At 37.8% G+C, this 21599-nt stretch overlaps 1 protein-coding gene across 2 annotated transcripts in view; it reads left to right on the top strand.

Moving 5' to 3' along the window:
- Positions 1–2172: 2172 nt before the first annotated feature.
- Tfb1 (transcription factor B1) overlaps positions 2173–21599 on the top strand; it is a 97840-nt gene continuing 78413 nt past the window's right edge. The window contains exons 1-2 of one of the 2 annotated variants that reach the window (XM_083133773.1): positions 2173–2342; positions 16896–17083. In XM_083133773.1, coding sequence (XP_082989899.1) covers positions 16930–17083 — 154 coding nt within the window. In that variant the 5' untranslated portion in view covers positions 2173–2342; positions 16896–16929. Of the gene's footprint in view, positions 2343–2623; positions 2840–16895; positions 17084–21599 lie in introns of those variants that run through there. The other variant, XM_083133774.1, reaches the window with a different exon arrangement.

The raw sequence follows: 21599 nt of genomic DNA on the forward strand, positions 1-21599 counted from the left end.
GAAATCGATGAAGGGACACCCACAAAGGACACACCTGTCCAGGCCGGAAATTTATTGCATTCGATATTGTTTAGTCTGAAGCCCAATTTATGCACATATAGGCTAATCGGGACTGAACCTATGCGGTTTAAAGTGGAATCCGAACCAGACACCGACAATAAAAATGGGACATCTACACACTACGGACCCTGTACGGTGGTGATAAGTGGTTTTAATATCAAATTTTCAATGGCAACTTCTACCACCGACTTAGAGTTAGGCAACACACATAACGCCTTGCAGGGAAGCGAGTAGTTCAGGATATAGTTGTCACATCTTTATTGCCGGTCACTCTACTTCCACGGTGCATTGAACCCGGGTTGCATTTGTATGCGATATGCTAGGCCCACCCTTTGCCTGGGGCTAGGAACGGTTGCGGCACAGACTGAGGTAGTCCAGTGGCGCAACCACAGAGGGGGCATCGCCCCGCCAACTTCGGACGGAAACCAATTCTAGGGGGACAAACACTGAAGTAAAGAAACGCAAGGCTATCAGAATCTAAGAGTAGCAGGATAAAATCATACTCAAGATGGAATTAGTTTTCATAATATATTTCTTGCATTTTCCTGGCAATTGCCCCCCAGACAAAAATTCGTGGTTGCGCCCCTGGAGCAGTCACATATAATATACCCAAAAATACTATAGAAAAATACATATCTTCCCTTTTTAGCTAGAGGCGGACTGGCCAACTGAGGGTGCGTTCACTTCATGCCACCCCCTCCTCATAAACACGTAGGATGTTAGAGAACAACTGCCTGAAAATAGTGATTGAGACAATTTACCTGGTAATACTTATGCATTCCTCTGTACCTGGCACCAAGCGTAGCTTTTATTCAACGGTCATCCTAGAAAATTTCATTTACATTTGATTCTCAACCCCAGAAAAATCCCAACCAGCATTGTTCGTAAATGAAACAAATACTTACGTAGGTTCAGAACGGTAAGTGTTGTGTGGTCATTTGTTCTTCTGTCTAAATAACAGGTGTGCCCATGACCTGTGATTAGAGGGAGACAAAAACCTTGATGGAAGTTCAGTCGGGGGAAGAAAAACTGCATTCCATCTCGCTGTTTTACAGAATTCGTATCGGTGCGTACAAAACATGAATGTTGACGTACCAAAATCCTTTTTTCTCCAAATAAATGAAAGCTTAAACGAAATTCACGGTTTTCTTAAACGAAAGGTTTCATTATACACACGCTTGCGAATTGCATGAACATGAATTTACTTAAAAATATTGTATAGCATATGAAATTATGTTGGTCCAACATTAGAATAAACTTGTGCAGTCTAACGAAAATATCCTATCCTAAGATCATTCAATGTCAGTCTACGTTCAGTTGGTACCTGTACAAGAGTTTTAAACGCCGCCCTCCCCCCCCCCACACACTATATCACTAGAACTTACATCGGCTTGAAAAGGTTTCATATTTTTGCAAAGAAGAGAATATTGTTTATAAAAGGAGTTAAGATCCCTATACACTAAATTTCTAAGTGAAAATATAACGGAAGAACCAATCCCCACTCCCACCCCCGTGCGCACGCCTCTGCTACAATGAGTAAAAACATCGTTACCACAGAGAAAGCGCTGGAAGCTTGTCGAAAGGTCGAAAACGGGTAAAGCGAATTGCCTCTAGTATGAACTGGATAAGAACACTTACAAATTTTCCGATGGTTATCTTCATTTTTTATGTTCGTCTTTTACTTTCTACAATTGAAAATTTGCAAGTGTTCCGAACACGGAATAACAATCCAATAGTAAATATTACGCACAATAAATAAGATCTTCGGTATTATCTTTCGCGTAGCTTCGCTGAACAGCGCTACGACAATGACCAGGTGGATTGTATTGCAAAGGGGGAAACAGAATCGTAAGATTGTACCCAGAATGATTGAACCAAGTTAACAATTTATTTCAATTAACAGGTTAAATTACACGGAAGGATAACTAATGTTTCCCATTTATATAATCATGTAATCTTTTTAATTTAAGTACCTATCTAAAAATATGTTTTGAAGTTAAAATATTTTATCAAATTTTGGTTACATTTGACAACAATGTAATCATTAATTTCCATTACAGCTTGTCAGTATCTGCGGAAAGCGCTGAAGTTCTATGGTGCTTGTGGCAGGGGAGGAGGTGGATTCAGCGGAGTCTGCCGAGTTCGGCTGCTGCTTGCGCGCTATTCCAGTGAGGACTGCTGGTCGATGGAGATGTCGCTACGCGTTATGTATGTCACACATGGCCCTCTTGATGGGCGGAGGGGCTCAGGAGCAGCTCGCAAATTTTCAAGCATAATTGCCGGTAAAGTGGTGTTTTGTGTAATAATTTTGCTCTCTATACCCGTATAAATATATTTAGTTTCATATTACAGTACAAAAATGATGATATTCATGTAATATGAGCAATAAATGAGAAAAAGTATTTTCGGTGTGTGGCTCCTTTCACAGGTTTCCTGTGAATTTGCCATTTTGTGCCTATGTTGCTTCGGGCCTTCCACAGTGTATGTGAATCTCGTAAAAGTAACTGTGCACATATATTATTTTAAATTCGTCGCTCGAGAACATTTATTGATGCTTTATGCTTTCAAAAACACAGTTGAAAGTTTTTATTTCTTATTTTACGCACTGAGCAAGGACATAGCACGCTCGTGCGAGGTGGTGCAAGTCTCTGTGCTTCACTTTTTACTACGATGTTAGTGTTATTTAATGAAATTTACAAATCTCCAAAAAAATAAAACTGGAACCTTTGAAACGAGCATTATGTGTTTATTGAGACGCCGAAATAGTTCTGGTGAAAAGGTAGAATATCTGCGAATAAAGATAAAGCACGTATTGTGCAGCTTTTTTTTGTATCACCGTGAGTGTTTTGCATGAGCGCCATGTCAAAAGTTCTCACGGTATATATGAACTACATGCGTATATGTAATAAAAATAGTTGTGTATTAGATAGGAAGAACCATTTACACTTTTTGTAAGTTTTAATGAGCAAATTGTCGTAATATTTGGCTACCGGTAAAGCACAAACTTCCAGCGATGGTGGGCGAATTTCTGATTTTTACAATTGTTGTTTTGGATTCTGTTTTGTAAGAACGTTATTTTTACTATGTAACAAAAGGCACAAGATTGGCAATGGTTTATAACACCAGGAATTAATATACGGAAATGTGTGCTTATTATCTGTTGCTTTAACTCTGATTGCATCATCATCATGTTCCCCGACATTGCTTTGCACAATGAATAATCTCATCATCCTTCCTACTTATTGGTCGTCATACTCAATGAGAACTTTAAGTGACTGTGTATAATTTTATTCATAGATGGTAATTAGCCAGACTAGTGATTTGCACAAATTCCAAATCATAGTTCTGTGATTGTAATAGATAGAGGTTTGAATGCAATTGCATGGACAATAGAAGGAAAATGATCCCTATGGACATAGTATAAGGACAGAAGTAATGTGTGCAATGTATTCCAGCATTTGGAATCCATATTCTTCTTAGTAGTTCCTAACAATTATATATATATATATATATATATGGGTAACAGTTCTGAACATGTAATGATTTTCTTCAGTCCATTCAAACACAAAGAAATCTCTTAGAATAGTGTAAGTCTTTTTGGAAGTATGAAGCTTCAAGACTATAATTAACACAATTTAAAGTGCCATTATTTATTATATATCAAATAAATTATGATTTCAAAAATAGCTTGTACAAGCAATTAACCCTCCCAGTGAGCAGCCACTCTCCATTTCCATTCATTGAAAACACAGACTACTGATAAGTAGGGACGTAAAGTTTTATTTTTCCCTGAATTTTGAAGTTTTTTTCTGCAATTCAGTGTTCCTTTTCATGGTTTAGGCCAAAATTCAGTGTTATTAATGTGAAATCTGTGTTATTTTTACAAGCATTTTTACTGTTCGTTCTATATTTAAAATGTTCACATTGTTTCAGTTCTGCAAAAATTGAGACAAATTTTAGTTTTAATAATAAAAAAAATATAGCTTACCTTTGTGAGAAATTACCAAATTGCTTCCATTTGGAAAACTATCTCATCAGCTGCTGAATATGAAATGTTTATTGAATGATAACACCCAAATGTTTGAACACAAAACATACACATCACATTTCCCTAACAGTGCCAAAAACTCCCTCTGCGACCATTTTGTGTACACACACACACACATACATGCCCATGCCCCCCTCCCCCCTCTGACACACAACAGGTGCTTATCCCTGAAAATTTTCCCCTTCCTCCGAGTGAATTCTGTTTAGGGCGAGGCTAAACACAGTCAGTCATGACCGCCAAATTTTGAATCCCGATTTTGCATTGGTTTGACTGTGTTTGTTCCTTCATCTGTTTCATTAAATCATCACTCAATGATCATGATCATCATCAATTGAAAGAGGCAGGACATACTTAAAATACATGAAAATGTACCTCACCACCCCTCTCCATTTTGGAAGGGTTATGCACTGTATTCAGATTTATTTTTATATAAGTAGCTTTGAATCTTTTTATAAAATGACTGAGCGAATTTACAATATAGAGATATTCTCCAATTTTGTTAATATTTTGCATACTCACTAATTTTGCCTTCACAACCACGAATCTGAACTTAAAATTTGGGGGTCACATCTAAAATTCTGAAAAGAAGGGGGTCCATGATCTCAACCATCAATGTAGAATTGCTCATTATTTATTGCAAGATCTATCGTTTCACACCAAAATATACATATTCCTGATATACAACCACAAATTTTAAGTATGTTTGCCTAACCCAATGGCAACTAACCTAACCTTACTGTGAATGGTGCATGGGGCCATCTGCCAATGGTGCATGACCTATGCTTGCATGGTTCTACGATCCCAAATTTTAAATATGTTTGCCTAACCTAACCTTCCTGTGAATGGTGCTTGGGGCTATTTGCCAATGGTGTGTGACCTATACGTCCATGGTTCTACACTTTTGTAGCACGTAAGTCATGAAGAGACATTTTTAATCAAAGGAACTGGATCACCATTTTGAAACTTACCTCTGATTTTTCTTTCCGTGCACAACACTTGTCAAACACTTCCACGCGTAGTTATCAATACACGCATGGTTTCTGTACAATTTCAAAGCATGCCCGCGTGGACACATGTAACTACCCTCCTTCAGCAGAACACCAAATTCTATCAATTTGTTAACCAAACCACGAACATCCTCTTCTACACTCCACTTATATAACTGTAGCCCATTAACAAACTTTTCATTCCTCTCTGCCATTCTTCCACGACCAATGCTGTGAACGAAAGAGAATCGCTCTGAACAGCGTCGCAACGCTCTAGACATTGGAACGGATGTTGATCGTCATTTCTTCACATCATCAAACATGGTTCCTATCTTTCTCTATGGGGAATCATCGCAATAATTAAGCCTCGGCTGGATGTTTCTCTCAACAGCTGAAAACTGCTTCTCCTTCTGTTGACAAAATCTCCTAACATATGCCTCCAATTTCGGTGATATTCTGCAAGGCTTTTCAAGAAGGATACACGGAGTGATGTAATGAATAAAAAATCAATTTGCAATTCTAGTTTGGCGTACAAAAAATTGGAAATTTAGCATTAATTGGATCTGAAAGCAGCTTTAAATGGGGCGTTTGAAGAGTTTTAAACCATTTTAGCATTTAAGTTCAATATTGTGAATCTTAGTGTCATGACTTTATATAGATAATTCCAAGCGTTTGCACAATATCTTCAACAGAAATTACATAATTTTATTAAAAAAAAAGACACGTATTTAGTTCCCACGCCTTCTGCAAGTTCGAGGATTTTCCGCTTATGGCGCTGCTGTCGTTTCTGGGCAAGCAACCCTATGAATGTGTATCCTCCCATCTGCGGCACCCGTCATGTGCCGCTTGGAGCGGAGGAGGGGGAGGGTTTCACACCGCAATTTGTAAACTTATCTTGCTTTGACATCTGGTTTATGTTTTGTCCGTGGAAAGACCTTGGAAACTCAGGGAAGTGCATTCATTCCTTCAGTGGGTGGCTACTTTAAAAATACAAAACAGACAGTCTTGCAAGTCGAGGAAGTGAATCGCCATCACTTAGTTTACACAAATTACGTCGGTTCGTACAAGTCTGATCCCAAAACAAGAAAGCCAGTTACTTCGATGACTTACTCTGTGATGCTCTCCGATTTTTTTACATATCTAGGTTATATGCATCATAATGGGAATTGAAGAAAATGTAGGATGAAAGAGGGTGGTTCAGAAAAATACCATTTTCGCATTTTGACTTTTGTTTTTACCTAATACAATAATTATACTTATACTAAATCTTTTGCGCCGCGGTGAGACCCAAGAACTGACTTATTTTAATTTATTTAGGCTCAAAGTAAATAATAAAATAAAAAAAATTAAATTAACGTTCATCATATTATTATAATTATTATTATTATTATAAAACGTAAAGCGCAAAATTTAATAGGACAACAATGCTCTGTGTGAGTTTGGTGTGGAGTAACAAAATTTTAATAAATTTATTTCCAAACCATGAATTTCATCTGAAATTAATGATCTCCCCGATCGCATAGTGGTAACGTCATCACCTTGTAATCAAGGGTTCCCGGATTACGGTACCACTTTAAACTGTAGGTCCAATCCCAATTAGCCTATCTGTGCATAACATAGGACTTAATACAAAAATTGATGTAAGATTATGTATAAATTGACAATTTTGACTGACGTGTCGGCGTTAAATGAACCTAAAAATTAAAAGACAAATTATACAAAAATAAGAGAAAATTTACGAAGGGGGAAATTTATGATACTGGTTGGAAGATGTAGAGGCTGGGGAAAATGAGACAGGAGACACTTACCTGGAATCCCCTTCAATTTGAACAGTGACTTGACATTGGTAACATTAACTAAGGAAGCATTCATTCATTAACTGACATTCGAGCCTATAGGACTTATGACTTTGCGGTGCATCACAGTCAAAAATCTGGTGAAATCTTAATGTTTAGTTTCAAGTGGGATCCAAACCACTCCTTCGGGAGCGGCGTGCCTTCACCAGCTATTGAACCCGGGGCCCTCTGATTACAAGGTGTTACCATTAAGCCACCTGGTAGGCCCTCCTTAGAAATGCATTAGTAGTTTAGCGAGTAAAATATTAAAATTTCGCTTATACTCGAAACTAGGGCGACTTTTTTTTCGCCTCATTTGAGCTGGAATGAGACTTGGGAGAGTCTAGAACTTGTAATACAGAAAACTAACTTTTATTTATAACTCTTTTATCTCTCTCTGTGTGTGTAAAACCATAGTATCTTTTTCACGATTAGGTCTTGTTCCATTTTCCCTCCTGCTTTCTTTGCTCTCTCTCCCTGGCTCTTCAGATATAGAGCTTCCTTCATTTCTTACCCTTCTCTTTCTCTCTCTCCCTCCACTTGCTCGTTCTCTATTTCGCTTTCTACCTTTTGCTTCTGTTTCTCATTCTCTCTTTCTATAGATTTCTCTGTATTCCTCTCTTTTTGTTTCTCTTCCTTTCTTTATCGTTCTGTACTGTTTCTTTTCTTTGTTCCTTTTCTCACTCCATCGTGAGAAATGTTTATCTTCATTTCTCTCAATCCACCCCTCACTCTGTTATTATAGTCTGTTTTGGTTGGTTTTCCTCTTCCTTTTCCTCTCTTTCAGTCTGTGTTGCCTCTTTATTTCCACTGGAGGCACATGGCACAGTGGTTCGGATCCCACTTTAAACTGTAGGTCCACTCCCGATTAGTATGCATAAAGTGGACTTAAAACCACAAATCAATCAATCAATCTTTATTTTCACTTTCATTCTCTATCCTTTGGTTTTTAAGCATCACGCTCCAGCCTCCTTTAGCCTCCCCCGCCCCTAGGTGTGTCGTCCTCTACTGGTACCTATATATTTGAGAATGGGCGAACCCCAGAGCCGCTTTATGAAGAGAGAAGGCCGCAAAAATCCGACCTCACAAAACACGCCCAGGAACCTAATCTTAGTTTCCAGCAGGCCAGTGAGACGCCCAGCCGACTTTACAAAGGGAAAACTTCCCTGTTATTGTCCTTCAATACTTTTTTTTGGGGGGGGGGGGGGGAAATCAACTTGAATCTCTATTTTTTCATTCCAGAAAGAATAGTTTCGGAGAATTAGAGACTATAAAAAGGAATTCACCTTGGCTTTTCTGTCACTTTTGAGCCGAGGACTATTTAGGAGAGGGAGATCCAGAGAGCACTGGCATACGCAGAGGGGGTGCTAAAGGAGCTATAGCCCCCCCCCCCCGAAATTTTTAGAAAATAAAAAATTCAAATGAAGGTAGTAATAAAGTCGAAAAAACTCAAAATGACCCGCAATAACCATTTTTGTGTTTGAACTACTTTTAAAACGAAGGTTTAAAATGGTAATTTGAGCTCATACCAAATGAAAATAACACACCAACACTGAAATTGATTTACGGCAATGTATTCTATGATTCAACCAAATATTTAATCTCCCTCTGTACAGTAAAGGTTACACGGAACCCGCATTCACATTCAGTTGTAGATATTGGTACAATTTCAATTGAATTCACATAATCCTTGACCTTGAGTGAGGTGAAAATGTGTCTTGGCTGACATGATTCCATAAAACACACGTTCTTAATCGTCTAAATGCCATGTGTGTGCATTTAATAGGACCATAATAAAAAATAAACCTGTCTTCAAAGCAGCCATTCATACTGTGCAATTAAGATTGAAAACAATACTTTCAAACGTATGGTTTTCCTCGATCGGGGACCACCTCGACTTATTTTTATAAAACACAACAAAATACTACAGATCGCAACAAGCTCTCGAAGAAGATTAAATGACCAAGCGACTCAACATACGTCAGAAACGCCGCCCAGTTTTAGTGTTCGATACAAGAGTACTTGTGAATCACCAGAATTCTGAAAAATACCAAATACATGGCATTTAAAAGAGACAGCCAGGGGTTCCAATTTTTCCAAAACACTGGGTGGGCTCAAAATTTGAATTCACAAATCACATAAATTATTGGGTGGGCTCGGACCCCACAGACCAGTATCAATTGGTGTCACTGTACACAGTCACTATAAATTGCATAACGAGAATTTTTTGTATGTAGCTATGGTGTGGTAAACTTAATTGAATCCAAATGGAACACCATAAGTACGATATAGTTTACAAGTGGGTTGGAAATAATGATCCCCAGTTGAGATGTGTCACTCATAACTAGAAATCTGATGTTTCAAAACAAGACGGGGGAAAATCCCTCTTATTGTCCCTTCAAATGACACCCTGCATTAAAATTAATAGATATTTGCTACTTTCAAATGACAAAATTCTGATTTTCAGTTTCATACTCTTCCAAATGAGCACAAAACGAGCTTTATATGTTTCGAAATTATCTGTTTTTAAAATAACCATAAATTCTAAAAAAAAATGTATTTATTTAAAAAACAGGAAATCTGTGTGTGCTTTTCTAAAATGGAATTTTCAATGCCCCAACTTTATGTGCGTGTGTGTATAATATATATATATATATATACATACATACATACATACATACATACATACATACAGTACAGACACACACACACACGCACACACACACACACACACACACACACACACACACACACACACACACACACATATATACATATATATATATATATATGGAGGATGAATATTGTACCTTACAGATGAAAAATGTTCCTGCGCTACTGTTTATGCACCATCCAAGTTCACAAGTTCAGCCCCCCAAAAGAAAATATATAGGAAAATATAATTATATTCTCTAATTCTTCTTACGCCAGTGCCAGAGGGTATCAAGTACTGAAATTAAATAATAAAAATATACGTTTTTAGTATTTGTTGTATAATCGAAGGCTATTTATTTCTGCCGAACTTATTGGAAGGCAACGATTATATTGGGAACATACGGTTGAGAAGGCCTGTGTCAAAGATTTATGCACACTGGAACTAACCAAGAAATTTACTTTTCGTCTACTGGATCCAACCTTCTTTTTTGTTATTCAATAAATATTCGATCCTTGATCTATTTGACATTCATTTCGCATTTCATTTTTTTGCGATATTAACTACACCTAAGCTAGATAAAGAATATGTGTTGGTATATCCCTGTTCTTACACCGTCTTTTTGCCTATTTAAGTAATAATAATAATACATTATTAATTAATTTACATATTTAATTAATGTCATTAATCTAATGTGAATACTTTAATTTAATCATTTATATTATTATTTCTGAGACTTGGTTCGGACTCCCCCCCCCGAAATATATTTCTTGATACGTGCCTGCTTTTGACTAATCTTGATTGATTGATTGATTTGTTGTTTTAAGTCCATTTTATGCACAGGAAGGCTAATCGGGACTGGACCTACAGTTGAAAGTGGGATCCGAACCACTGTGCCATTTGCCTACACCGGGTATCGGACAGACTAATATTGAGTAATAGAGGTCCCGAGTTCGGCGGTTATGTACAGAATGGTATTTGAAAGGGAAGGGGAAGTCCTCCATCTGCTTGCTAATATTTGGTTATTGTGGGGAGACTATATATGTACAATTTATAATATATCGTTGCTTCAAGAGTAGTTGCCGGAAATTTTGCAAATACCTCACTCTTGACTTGCATCTATCGATTTTGGACACTTATCAATATCTCCAACTATTAGAGCACAGCCAATCATAATTGTGAACTGATAGCAAAAAGTTTGTTTGTTAAACTTGTTTTAAGACCAATTTATGCACAGAAAGGCAAATCGGGACTGGACGTATAGTTTAAAGTGGGATCCGAGCCACTCAGTGGGATAGCGCAGATCTTTGCCCCCCCCCCCCCCCTGCAAGTAAAATATTGAGGAGGCCCCTTAGTGTCAAAAAAAAATATGATGCCAGAGTGGGACGGAGGTACAATAGTTAGCTAGTTATCTGCCCTCCCCCCTTCGTTGTACACGAAATTAGGAGACAAAATTTCGTAATTTCTTGTACAACAAAGGGGAAAGAGCAGGTAACTAGCTAACTATTGTACCTCCGTCCCACTCTGGCATCATATTTTTTTTTGACACTAAGGGGGCCCCTCAATATTTTACTTGCAGGGGGGGCAAAGATCTGCGCTACCCCACTGAGTGGCTCGGATCCCACTTTATTCTCCTCCAGTGCAAAGAAACAGGGGAGGCAAGACAAAAATATATCAAGGAAATAAATGAAGATAACATTGAGAATATAATGACAAGCGTTATTAGGAGGGAGAGACCGAGAGGGGGGAGGCGCAAATAAGGAATCTGGGAACTTTCCTACACTACGCCTGGGTAAAGAGAGCAAAGAAGCTCAGTGGGGATAGCGAACATGTGTGAAAGGGGGGAGGGTTACTAAATAAATAAATTAATAAATAAATTTGAGAAAATTTAGGAATCACTCAGGTAACAGTGCAAGTATAGGGAAAGATTTGAAATGAAATAGTGTTTGTGAACTCCCAAACAGTGTGAAGGTGGAAGCAGACTAAAAGGAGGAAGGGTGTAGGGAAAGTACAAGAAAATTTTTTCACTTGTATAGTATGTATAGCTGTAAAGGCCCAAACTGGAAATAAATTCTACAAGAAAATAACTTTTACCTCAAATATTATGCCTTTCCATTTTTTTGTTATCGACTTATATCACTGTAGTACCTTCTTGAAACTAAATCAGGATGGTCTGGATCTCTGAAAAATAACTGGAAGAAGAATCTGGAAATATTTTCTCTACTTCAACGCAGCGACACAGCCAGGAATCACTTTTGGAGGAGGAGGAAGCTTCCCGCTGCCTGAGGCTTTGTATTTTTGCTTGAAATATTTCTTTTAATGAAGTTACATATATTACACAGATATTAAAAAATACTGTTTTGGTGGAATTGTAAAAAAAAATAGTAAACACTCCTCTTTTGGACTTTGAGGTGGATGTGCCTTCAGCTCCTAAGCAATCTCCTGGTTCCTCCAGGCCAAGATTCAACGAAAGAGTCGCTCATAACTGCCTTCTAATACTGAGTGAGTAATATACTCGAGCAACAAACTTATCCTTCAGTAAAGGGGGTTGAACCGGACATCTAGATTGTCGGTAGTAACCTATCACAAGGTAAATTTCAATCTGCTACGAAGAAATAACTGCGGACTCTAGTCTTGAGTGATAGATAATAAAGCTGCGAAGGAACTCTATTCACTGAAAATTTGTCACTCCATGAAATGCAGCTTGGAAGGACTGAACCCCCTCCCCCCAACAAAATAAAAGAAGGTTGCCACAGGTTAGTAGACCTCAACATCATTATTCATAATTTTAATGCTCCCATTCTTTTTTCGATAGACCAGTGATCATACTTTCTTAAATACTTTTTCATGAAACAAGAACCTTTTTATTAATAGACCATCAGTGCTCGAATTTTCCTTTCTTCTATACCCAACGCGAACAAGGAAATTTGCAGCGAGGAATTTTCCCTTCGAACACTGCAGATCAAAAAATCGTAACACATTGGAAAATAAGAATTAGTTCGACAGAAATGTCCACAAAATGCCAAATTGTAAGAAAAATTAACTTACAAAATAATGGTCACATTTAACTCATACGTTGTATACCCTGCGTGGCAGAGGATGAAATAATGGTCTTTACAGCAAAGGGATAATTTACTATGGGTCCCACCTTTAACTGAGGTTTTCGTCCCCTTTGAAGTAAAACGTAACAAGTGTAGACAATGTGGGAAATTCATTTCAGCTCTTATTTCAATATGAAAAGAATTGGGACCCCCTTGAAAATATTAGGTGGGAAGTTACATTTTAAATATCACGTGTAAAACTAAAAGGTTACGAATTAACAATTTTGATGTTTATTGTAAAATAAGGATAGACTGGTTGAGCAACTGAATATTTCTACTGGATTCATAACTGTAGACAATTGACACGCTACACTACGTTTACGACAAACTGCGTAGATACAAAGGTATGAGATGAGGGATATTTTCCTATCGATGGACATCTGCGAGCAAGTAAGTTCATTCTGCATTTCGGAGGGGGACCCATATGACAAGTTACTGGGGCCCCTCTGGCTGAGATAATACGTCACTGCTTGTTATCGCAGACGTCGTATATGATGTTACTGGGAACCAGATTTCTGTTTCTTAAATCGATTTTTTTATAAGCGACACTATATGTGGAATTTCTGCTATTATATACAAAATTCAAGAGCGCATTGTGGGGCTCCTACACCTCGCCCCGCCACACATTGCGGGGATTGCGCGGGTGGCTGCTACGCCACTGGAGCCACTACGCCTCCACCGAGTATTGAATCCGGGGTCCCTTGATTACAAGGCGACGACGTCACCACTACGCCATCGGAGAGGCCCTGATAACACAAAGTGTAGCTTCTTGCACGAGAACAGTAACAACAGAATCCTGATTCCAAAGCGGAGAATTTATATTTTAGGTATTTTACTACATATCTATGTTAGTTGGCCATTTTACTGTAACGAAATGAATGTACCGACGGAAACAAAAAGAAACATGCAGCTTGACAGTGCATAGGCTGGTATTCTCAAAGGACGATGTGTAAGCTTTTTTTCAACTAAGGAAAGGAAAACAGTTATTCTTCAGGGTTTCGGCACATCTGTCAATGGCCAGTGGGAAGGACCATTCCATTCTCCCCCTCTCCCTGCCAGATCGTAAAAGCAGCGAGGTCGGGTTGCTGAAACTGAGTAACGATGGTAAGAATATGGGAGATTTTTGGCTGGGAAAAGGAGAATTTCTTGGAGCCGACGTCAGCGCCTCCCTCGTGTTCCCTTGGTACTGTTGTTAGAACGGAACTAACGACACCCTCGAAATTTGGATTTCTTTCAACATCCAGCCGAGGCTTAACAACGTTATTTTACAAGTTCTACAACTGAATGTGGAATTTAAACACGTTACCCCCAAATATTATGTGTGTACGACTGCATATTTATTGAGTATAACAACTAGTAAACTAATTACACAATATCTCTATATTGTAAATTCTTACCAAAATGACTATGAATAATATTATCAGTTACTCATTTGTTTATTCTGTAATGCAATCAGAACAAGAGAATGAGCACAGAGCCTACTGTAATCCAGGCTCTTGTGCATGTGTGTGTTATCCAGAAATGCAAATACTTAACCAATATCATCATGGATCACACATTTTCCCCCACAACTTGGACCTTCCTCGTTTTCACATTGGTCCAGAATCACTACGGTAGTTGACTCAGACTTGAAAAACTCCACAAAAGGCATTCTCCGTCAGCATAGCAACCATTTGGGAAATGGTTACATGGCATCACTGGCAAGTGGTTCTAAAGTTGCAGGCACCCCAAGAATAAAAAGCTAAATCTCGCACAAGTTGAAAAAGTATCTTGGAAGTTAGGGATACAAATAAAACAAGAGGGCCACTGTTCATGGTGGTTGAATTTTCTCAAACTTTTCGAACTCATCCCGTTGGTTGAACCATTCAAATTTATATTTGTTTTTGTTATAAATTAGTATTAATAATATGTAGATCCCAGATCAATTTAGTAGTATGTAGCATAATTTCGGAGTTTAAATGACACCGTCGATGTCCAGAAGGGGCAAGGGACCCTGCCTGGAAAATGAATGTCAACCATAAAATAATATACAGGGTGGCTCAATGAGTCACTTAACACCCTCAGTACAAGGCCACTGCAGCATGGAATTTGCAATTGGCGATGACCAATCATTGCCTGGCCATGGGGGAACCATATTGACGCCACCCACACGGTCGGCGGCCATCTTGAATTCAACTTCAGAATTTTAAATAGGAAGGGGATCGTGCGACATATCAAAATGGGCTAGAGTTTCACGAGAAATGCAATGGTGAAGGTTTTTTCGACGTATCTTTAACCAGTAAAAAGTTATGACTGAATTCTTGTACCAATTTGCTCCTTTTCGAGGTGTTAGAAAAATGCCTTAAAATTTGTTTAGCGCTTCGGTAATGCATCGAAATCAAAGTGACGTCTATGGAGAGACGTTCGCATGCCATTGCACATTATTTTAATCGGATACATCCATGAAGAGCTGTGCATTATGAATGGTTGTCGCGAACAATTTACAGTGTGACGCTTCCATTGAATTAAAAGTCCTTCACAGTGACAAGGCTAATGTTTATGTTCATAAGGAAGTTTATAAACAGAATATTCGATGATTTTTATCTGATAACCCATTTTCGACAGATCAAAGCTGAATGGTTAGTGTTGGTAAGTTAATGGTGTGGCGTGCTGTGTGGAACACGATTGGTTAGTCAATTTTCCATCAACGGAACCTTAAATGCTTAGGGCTACTTGGATTTGTTAAATAAACAGTTTTTTTCATCCTTGCTTATGGAAGAAGGTACTTTTTACAGAGTTTTTTCAATAGGGAAGAACACCAGAACACTTATGGGAACGTTATGAACTAGTTTTTGTCCAAAGTTAGTTATCAGATGACAAGGGTCACATATTCTGTTTATAAACTTCCTTGTGAACATAAACATTAGCCTTGTCACTGTGAAGGACTTTTAATTCAATGGACGCGTCACACTGTAAATTGTTCGCGACAACCATTCATAATGCACAGCTCTTCATGGATGTATCCGATTAAAATAATGTGCAATGGCATGCGAACGTCTCTCCATAGACGTCACTTTGATCTCGATGCATTACCGAAGCGCTAAACAAATTTTAAGGCATTTTTCTAACACCTCGAAAAGGAGCAAATTGGTACAAGAATTCAGTCATAACTTTTTACTGGTTAAATATACGTCAAAAAAACCTTCACCATTGCATTTCTCGTGAAATTCTAGCCCATTTTGATATGTCGCACGACCCCCTTCCCATTTAAAATTCTGAAATTGAATTCAAGATGGCCGCCGACCATGTGGGTGGCGTCAATGTGGTTCCCGCTTGGCCTGATAACGATTGGTCATCACCATTTCCATGTTGCGCGCTGCAGTGGCCTTGTACTGGGGGTGTTAAGTGACTTATTGAGCCACCCTGTATTTCACACATATAATTTAATTTGTCACATCTAATTATGTTAATTATTTTAAGGGCGACTCAGAAAAATGTTAACTTCAAATTGAATTACTATATTTTGAGGAAGAAACTATTATGGAGGATATATACCTAGTTTATCCCAACCCCTGAAAAAAATACTTTGCTTAATTCTCCCTGGTGGAATGAAATACTGCGAATGTCCATGAACAACACTTTTTGAGGTTTGCAACACTTCTCCATCCAGTCCAGATACGGTAGCCTAGCCCCTGCTCATTTGCAGTCAGCAATTTGTAAGGCAGAATTCAGAAGGCTTACAACTTTTCACAAGCAGAAGGCGGGAGATCCCATGGCAGCCTGGCACTGAAGTGTTGCAATCTAACAACTAGGATCTCGAACACTGGTGTTGACCCAAGTTGAACTTTGAAGTTGTTTACGAATTTTGCCATATAATTGCATACATTTTACTAGAACTAATAAAGTGTAAGCCTGGCTTACATGGACTCTCCGTGCCTGGCACATCTCAATAACAACACAAGTTACGAGTATTCCAAAGTAATGTGTGAATTTCTTTTTGAATAACCCCGTATGTGCTGTGTGCTCCTTTGTGGTAAAGGGCTGGATCCATACAATGTGATGGGTGCAAATGACCCAAGCATTGATGCACTCATTTTTTTCTTCTTGTTAATGCCCTGTCCTCCATTTTGTGTCATGCGCACAATAGCCTATGTGCTGACGTGCCTATAATTAAAAAAAATCAATCAAACCCTGTTATTGCATATATTTAGTGTATTTGATTTGTTTTCTCAGGAGCATCCGTTTGCGTGGTGACTAATGCACCAACATGACCACTTCTTCAGAAGATGTTCTTCTGCAAGTGAACCATGTTCGTTTCAAGAAGAGCGACGGGACATTGTATGTGATGAATGAGCGCTTGGCGTGGATAGTGGAAAACAAGGATACTGTGTCAGCCAGTCACAGATATGCTGATATTAAGTGTAAGTTCTTTCATGTTAATTGTACATTAATGTTTCCTTACAAGTGACTTTTTTTACTCACAACAAATGATCGTTGTAATCAGTTTTGTTCAATTTATGCGTTCGCATAACAGCGTTCTAAAGCTGCTGTTATGCAAACAAACACGGAATGTCACTGTGCATTATTTTCCATTAAATCTCACGTGACAAATAGCATTTTTTCAACTTGTGTTATGGTAGGTGCGAACTACAGATTCATAGTGCAGATGGTTTGCTGCCTGAGTTCAATACAATACATTTATCTCTGTGCGAACTCTGTCGCCACCAGAACTGCATGTTAAATGTAGCAATACAGCATTGCTTCCTTTGAATTGACGGTTAAGGTGATGGATTCACATTCAGAGGATTTGCAGCTTGAATCCCCACACTAGGCCATCCAGACCATTGTTGTATGTCTGTTGTTTTACCATGTGCAATTTATGATTGTGTTGTTAATTTGAATCAAAATGTAGTTAATGTGAATCCTAAACAAAGTATTAAAAATATGGTAAATTTTTGTTGATAGTTTTGAACTAACAAAGATTAGGTTTTTTCTTCCTTTGTCCATCCAATCTATTTTCGATATTGCTCAAAAGAAAATAGTACCAGGAGAAGTTGAGAAAGCTGAATTGGGGAAACAGTTAGCAATAGCTTCCAGAAATCCAGGTTTGCAGTTCCTGCAATGGGTGACTTTGGTGTTGCAGGGGGAACATGTCCAGTGTTTGCCTGGGTATTCCAGAACTGAAATTTATTTATTTGAAACTTCTGAATACAGAAAAATCCATTTTACATCAGGATATTCAACACAAGAAATGAAACTAACAAATATTGTCCAGTGGCATCTTGTAAAATGGAAATAACATTTTCAAAATACAAAGACTTACTTTCTGACAATCTGCTACCCGAAAACATTGATAAATTATGTCTAGTGTATTGAAATGCTAATGTAAAATTGGAAGATATTGATTAATCCAACTAAAAGAGCATAGTGTTCCCAATAAGATATGTATATTATTATTATTGCAATATTGCATTTTTTAGAGCGAGCCTCCAGACAAAGGAATGCATGTAATATAATTTTGTTCCAAGAAACTATAAAACATTCGTAAATTAGTATTTTTTGGTGATCTTAAAGAGCCCAATTTATCACACTTTCATTTCCATAATTGTGTTCAGTGAGTTACTGATGCATTTACTTTGCACGCAAGACGTACAGAACTATAAAATAGGTTGTTTTGAAAATTTTGGTCGTCTTTAGTGCATATTTGCATGCATATTTTTACTTTTTTAGTACATATGAATCCATCCCCTAGTTATAACTGTACCTTAATTGAACAAAAAGAAATGTCTGATGAAGGGAGCATGTGTTTATCGTAACAGACTTAAATTACAAGGAAAATAATTCTACAATGCAAGAAATACATACATTCAAGAAAAAATATTTTTTTTTACACAATCAGATTTTTGAACTGTCGAAGTTCAGATTGTATGAATATTTGATACAAATTACTTTGGTATTCAAATTGAATGCTATACGTGTCTATAAGCACATGCAGAACAATTTTTGTGACTGTTCCCCTGTGTCATGGTCTCAATTGGTTAGACAGTTCAGATTTGGTGCTTCTAGCATTAAAAATATGCTTCAGTGCTTACATTGTTACTATATGTATGTTTCAGGTAGGTGAGGATGTTTAACAAAGCATATCATTTCTGACATGTTATCTTGAACTTTGAAAACTTGGCTGAGAGATCACACAAGTCCCAGTATTCTTGGTTGAATTCTTGGAATGTTAACAAAACATGAATTCAGACTTTTGCAACTGTGAATATTGGATTTTTCCTTTCTTTTTCACTTTTTTCAAGCACAAAGTGTGTTAAAATTTATGAAAAAAAGCAACGATTTCATTTATGCCAAACATGCAAAATAATCTAACATAGTTATTTTAGTAGTGTTTATTTGATTTTATCTGCGATGTTTTGTCCTGGTTTCGCAGTCCTCACATGGCTAGTCACTCTACACTTCTAAGGAAAGAATCTTGTGAGGTTGTGTTGTATGTGTAGCTTGAAAAAGTTCTGGGAAACCAGAATGAAAGTTCGCAAATAACATCAAATAAAAACCACTAAAAATAACTGTGTTAGATTATTTTGCATCTACAAAAAGTAGTTATACGAACCTTCAAGAAATTTTTTTTTACCAAAGTGTCATTATTTTAGAATTTCAAGTGCATGAAAAATGTAATCATATTAATTAATTAAAATTTTTGCATATGTTGTTACACGGCCATTTTGTACCCAAAATTTGTAGGAAGAAACACTCTCTTATTCAAAAACCCTATCTTAAAACTTCCAATAAAGCTTATATTGACAGTTCAACCCTATGATCACAAGTTTGTTTTTTATGGAAAAACACAACATTTTCAACTTTTTGACAAAATTTCGCATTTTCCCCAGTTTTGTAACCAATTTAAACATATAAATCATTTTCGAGTTTTTATGCATCCAGAGGGTAGCTTTTGGAACCATGCCTGTATTTCCGTTGAGGATGGTCTATATTTCGACCAGCAGTGTCCAGACTCAATTAATGTACCATTCCTTGGAAACTACACACAATATTTCAGTTCTGTCTTTTTTATCTTTAGTATACATACAAAGGTATGACATACTCTAATTACAAAACAATATATCCATTGATACTATTATTAACAAGCCAAGTTTGAAAAGTCCTTATTTTCCCTTTGATAACCTGCATTATTATGGTAAAGCTTTAAACTACTGCATCTTTTTGAAAAATTTAAATTCTACAAGTGCTCTTTTGTCATGCTTCCTTCCAAATTTGCACCATCCAGCATCAATAGGGCCTATGCTAAAAGTGAAATTCCAGACATTGTCCCGAAGCTGGCAACATTTTTGCTTTAAGTAATCTTCTTATATTGGTGCTCAATAAGTGTCAGTCTGATTTCAACGAAACTTTGCGTGATTGTAGGATTGTAACACCACTACATACATTTTTTCATTAACTTCAGTCTATTACGGGGCACAGAAGCTTTTGAAATATTTAATAGATTTCTTCTTCCTTTTACACTAATTATTGGGAAGTACAAATGTATACATTTTATCTCCCCAGAATGCTCAGTCTTTAAGAAAGAAAACAAAACCAATTTCATCTCTAGGACAATTAGTCTCAAACAACGATTTTATTTGTACTTCACAGCAAGTTTGAAAGGCACGCCCTTGAAAAGGGCTTCTTCGACAGGAATATTTCTTGCATGAGGCTCAGTCAGCTAAGGTTAACGTTAAAAAAGGGTGTATGACCGCAGTTACAAGTGCAACGTTCTATTGAGACCTGTGCAGAATAAATACAGTACATTAAAAGGTAAGAAGAGAGTAAAAACTTCCTCCAAAACAGTGTAAGAGACCCACTTGTCTCAAGAGAAAACTAAAAAACTGTCATCTCCCAACATTGGATGATAAACAGTTGGGAAGATCGGAAGTTTGCCTGAAGAGAGTAAAATTGGCCCCCTTTAGACAAAAGCATTTTTCTTAACACTTATGCCATGACCAAGATGCTACTGTGTAAACTGAAAAATCTTATGGCATTTCAGATGGCATAGCATTTTTCGTAGCATAACCAATCAGAAGGAAAACCCAGGTCACGAATGCAGATGTAATCCCGTGAGATGTAAACAATTTTTAAAAGCCAATAACCATTCTAAGAGGAATAACATTTGTAACGTCCCCGGCATTCAGCCAGGTCTACAAGTTTGTAAGTTATTGAGGTTGTATTTTCATTAGACACTTCTCTGTAATATGGTGAAATTTGTGATCTGTATGATAATTAATGCCCTAAGTTAGTAACATTAGCTGTATTCAAATATACCTTAAGCACAGAGTTCTTATGTATGCCGCTAGAGGTGCCTCGGTAGAAGTTATTAATGTGGACAGCTGGCCAACTCAATCCTAATAAGTTGAAGTAGTTCCGAGAATCGCCACCTGCTTACGCTGCTATCAGGGCTCAGAATGCTATAAAAGAAGCCGGAGTGAAGCTATGTAGGCAATCATCACTCCCAGCCTCGGACCTGTTGAGACAGGATGTCTCACACGTCGATCCCCTCGACGCCCGATACAGGGGCGAAGCGTCGCCGCCGGGAGAGTACGTCAGGAAGTGACACTGATACTGGTAGTATCACATGTTCGTCAACGCCGTATGGTTTTCAACGATTCGACGAGACTCCTTTTTGTACGGACAAATATGTCCGACCTATTTTCATTCGAACATCACGATGCGCCTCAGTCGCTGACCTAATTAGACGTGTTGTAGACACGTGTCCTACTTTCGTCATGCTATATGACCAACTTAAGGTTATATGTGCAACTGCATCCGACTTTAAGATGGTCTGGCAATATGTGCACGGACCTGATTTCGACAGACTTACAGCAGCAGGATCAGCAGCAAAAGACTACCGAAAGGTGGTGATTCGACATGTCCCCTCAGAGTTCA

The sequence above is a fragment of the Lepisma saccharinum genome, chromosome 13, assembly GCF_977018435.1.
Source record: "Lepisma saccharinum chromosome 13, izLepSacc3.1, whole genome shotgun sequence".
Lineage (NCBI taxonomy): Eukaryota > Metazoa > Arthropoda > Insecta > Zygentoma > Lepismatidae > Lepisma > Lepisma saccharinum.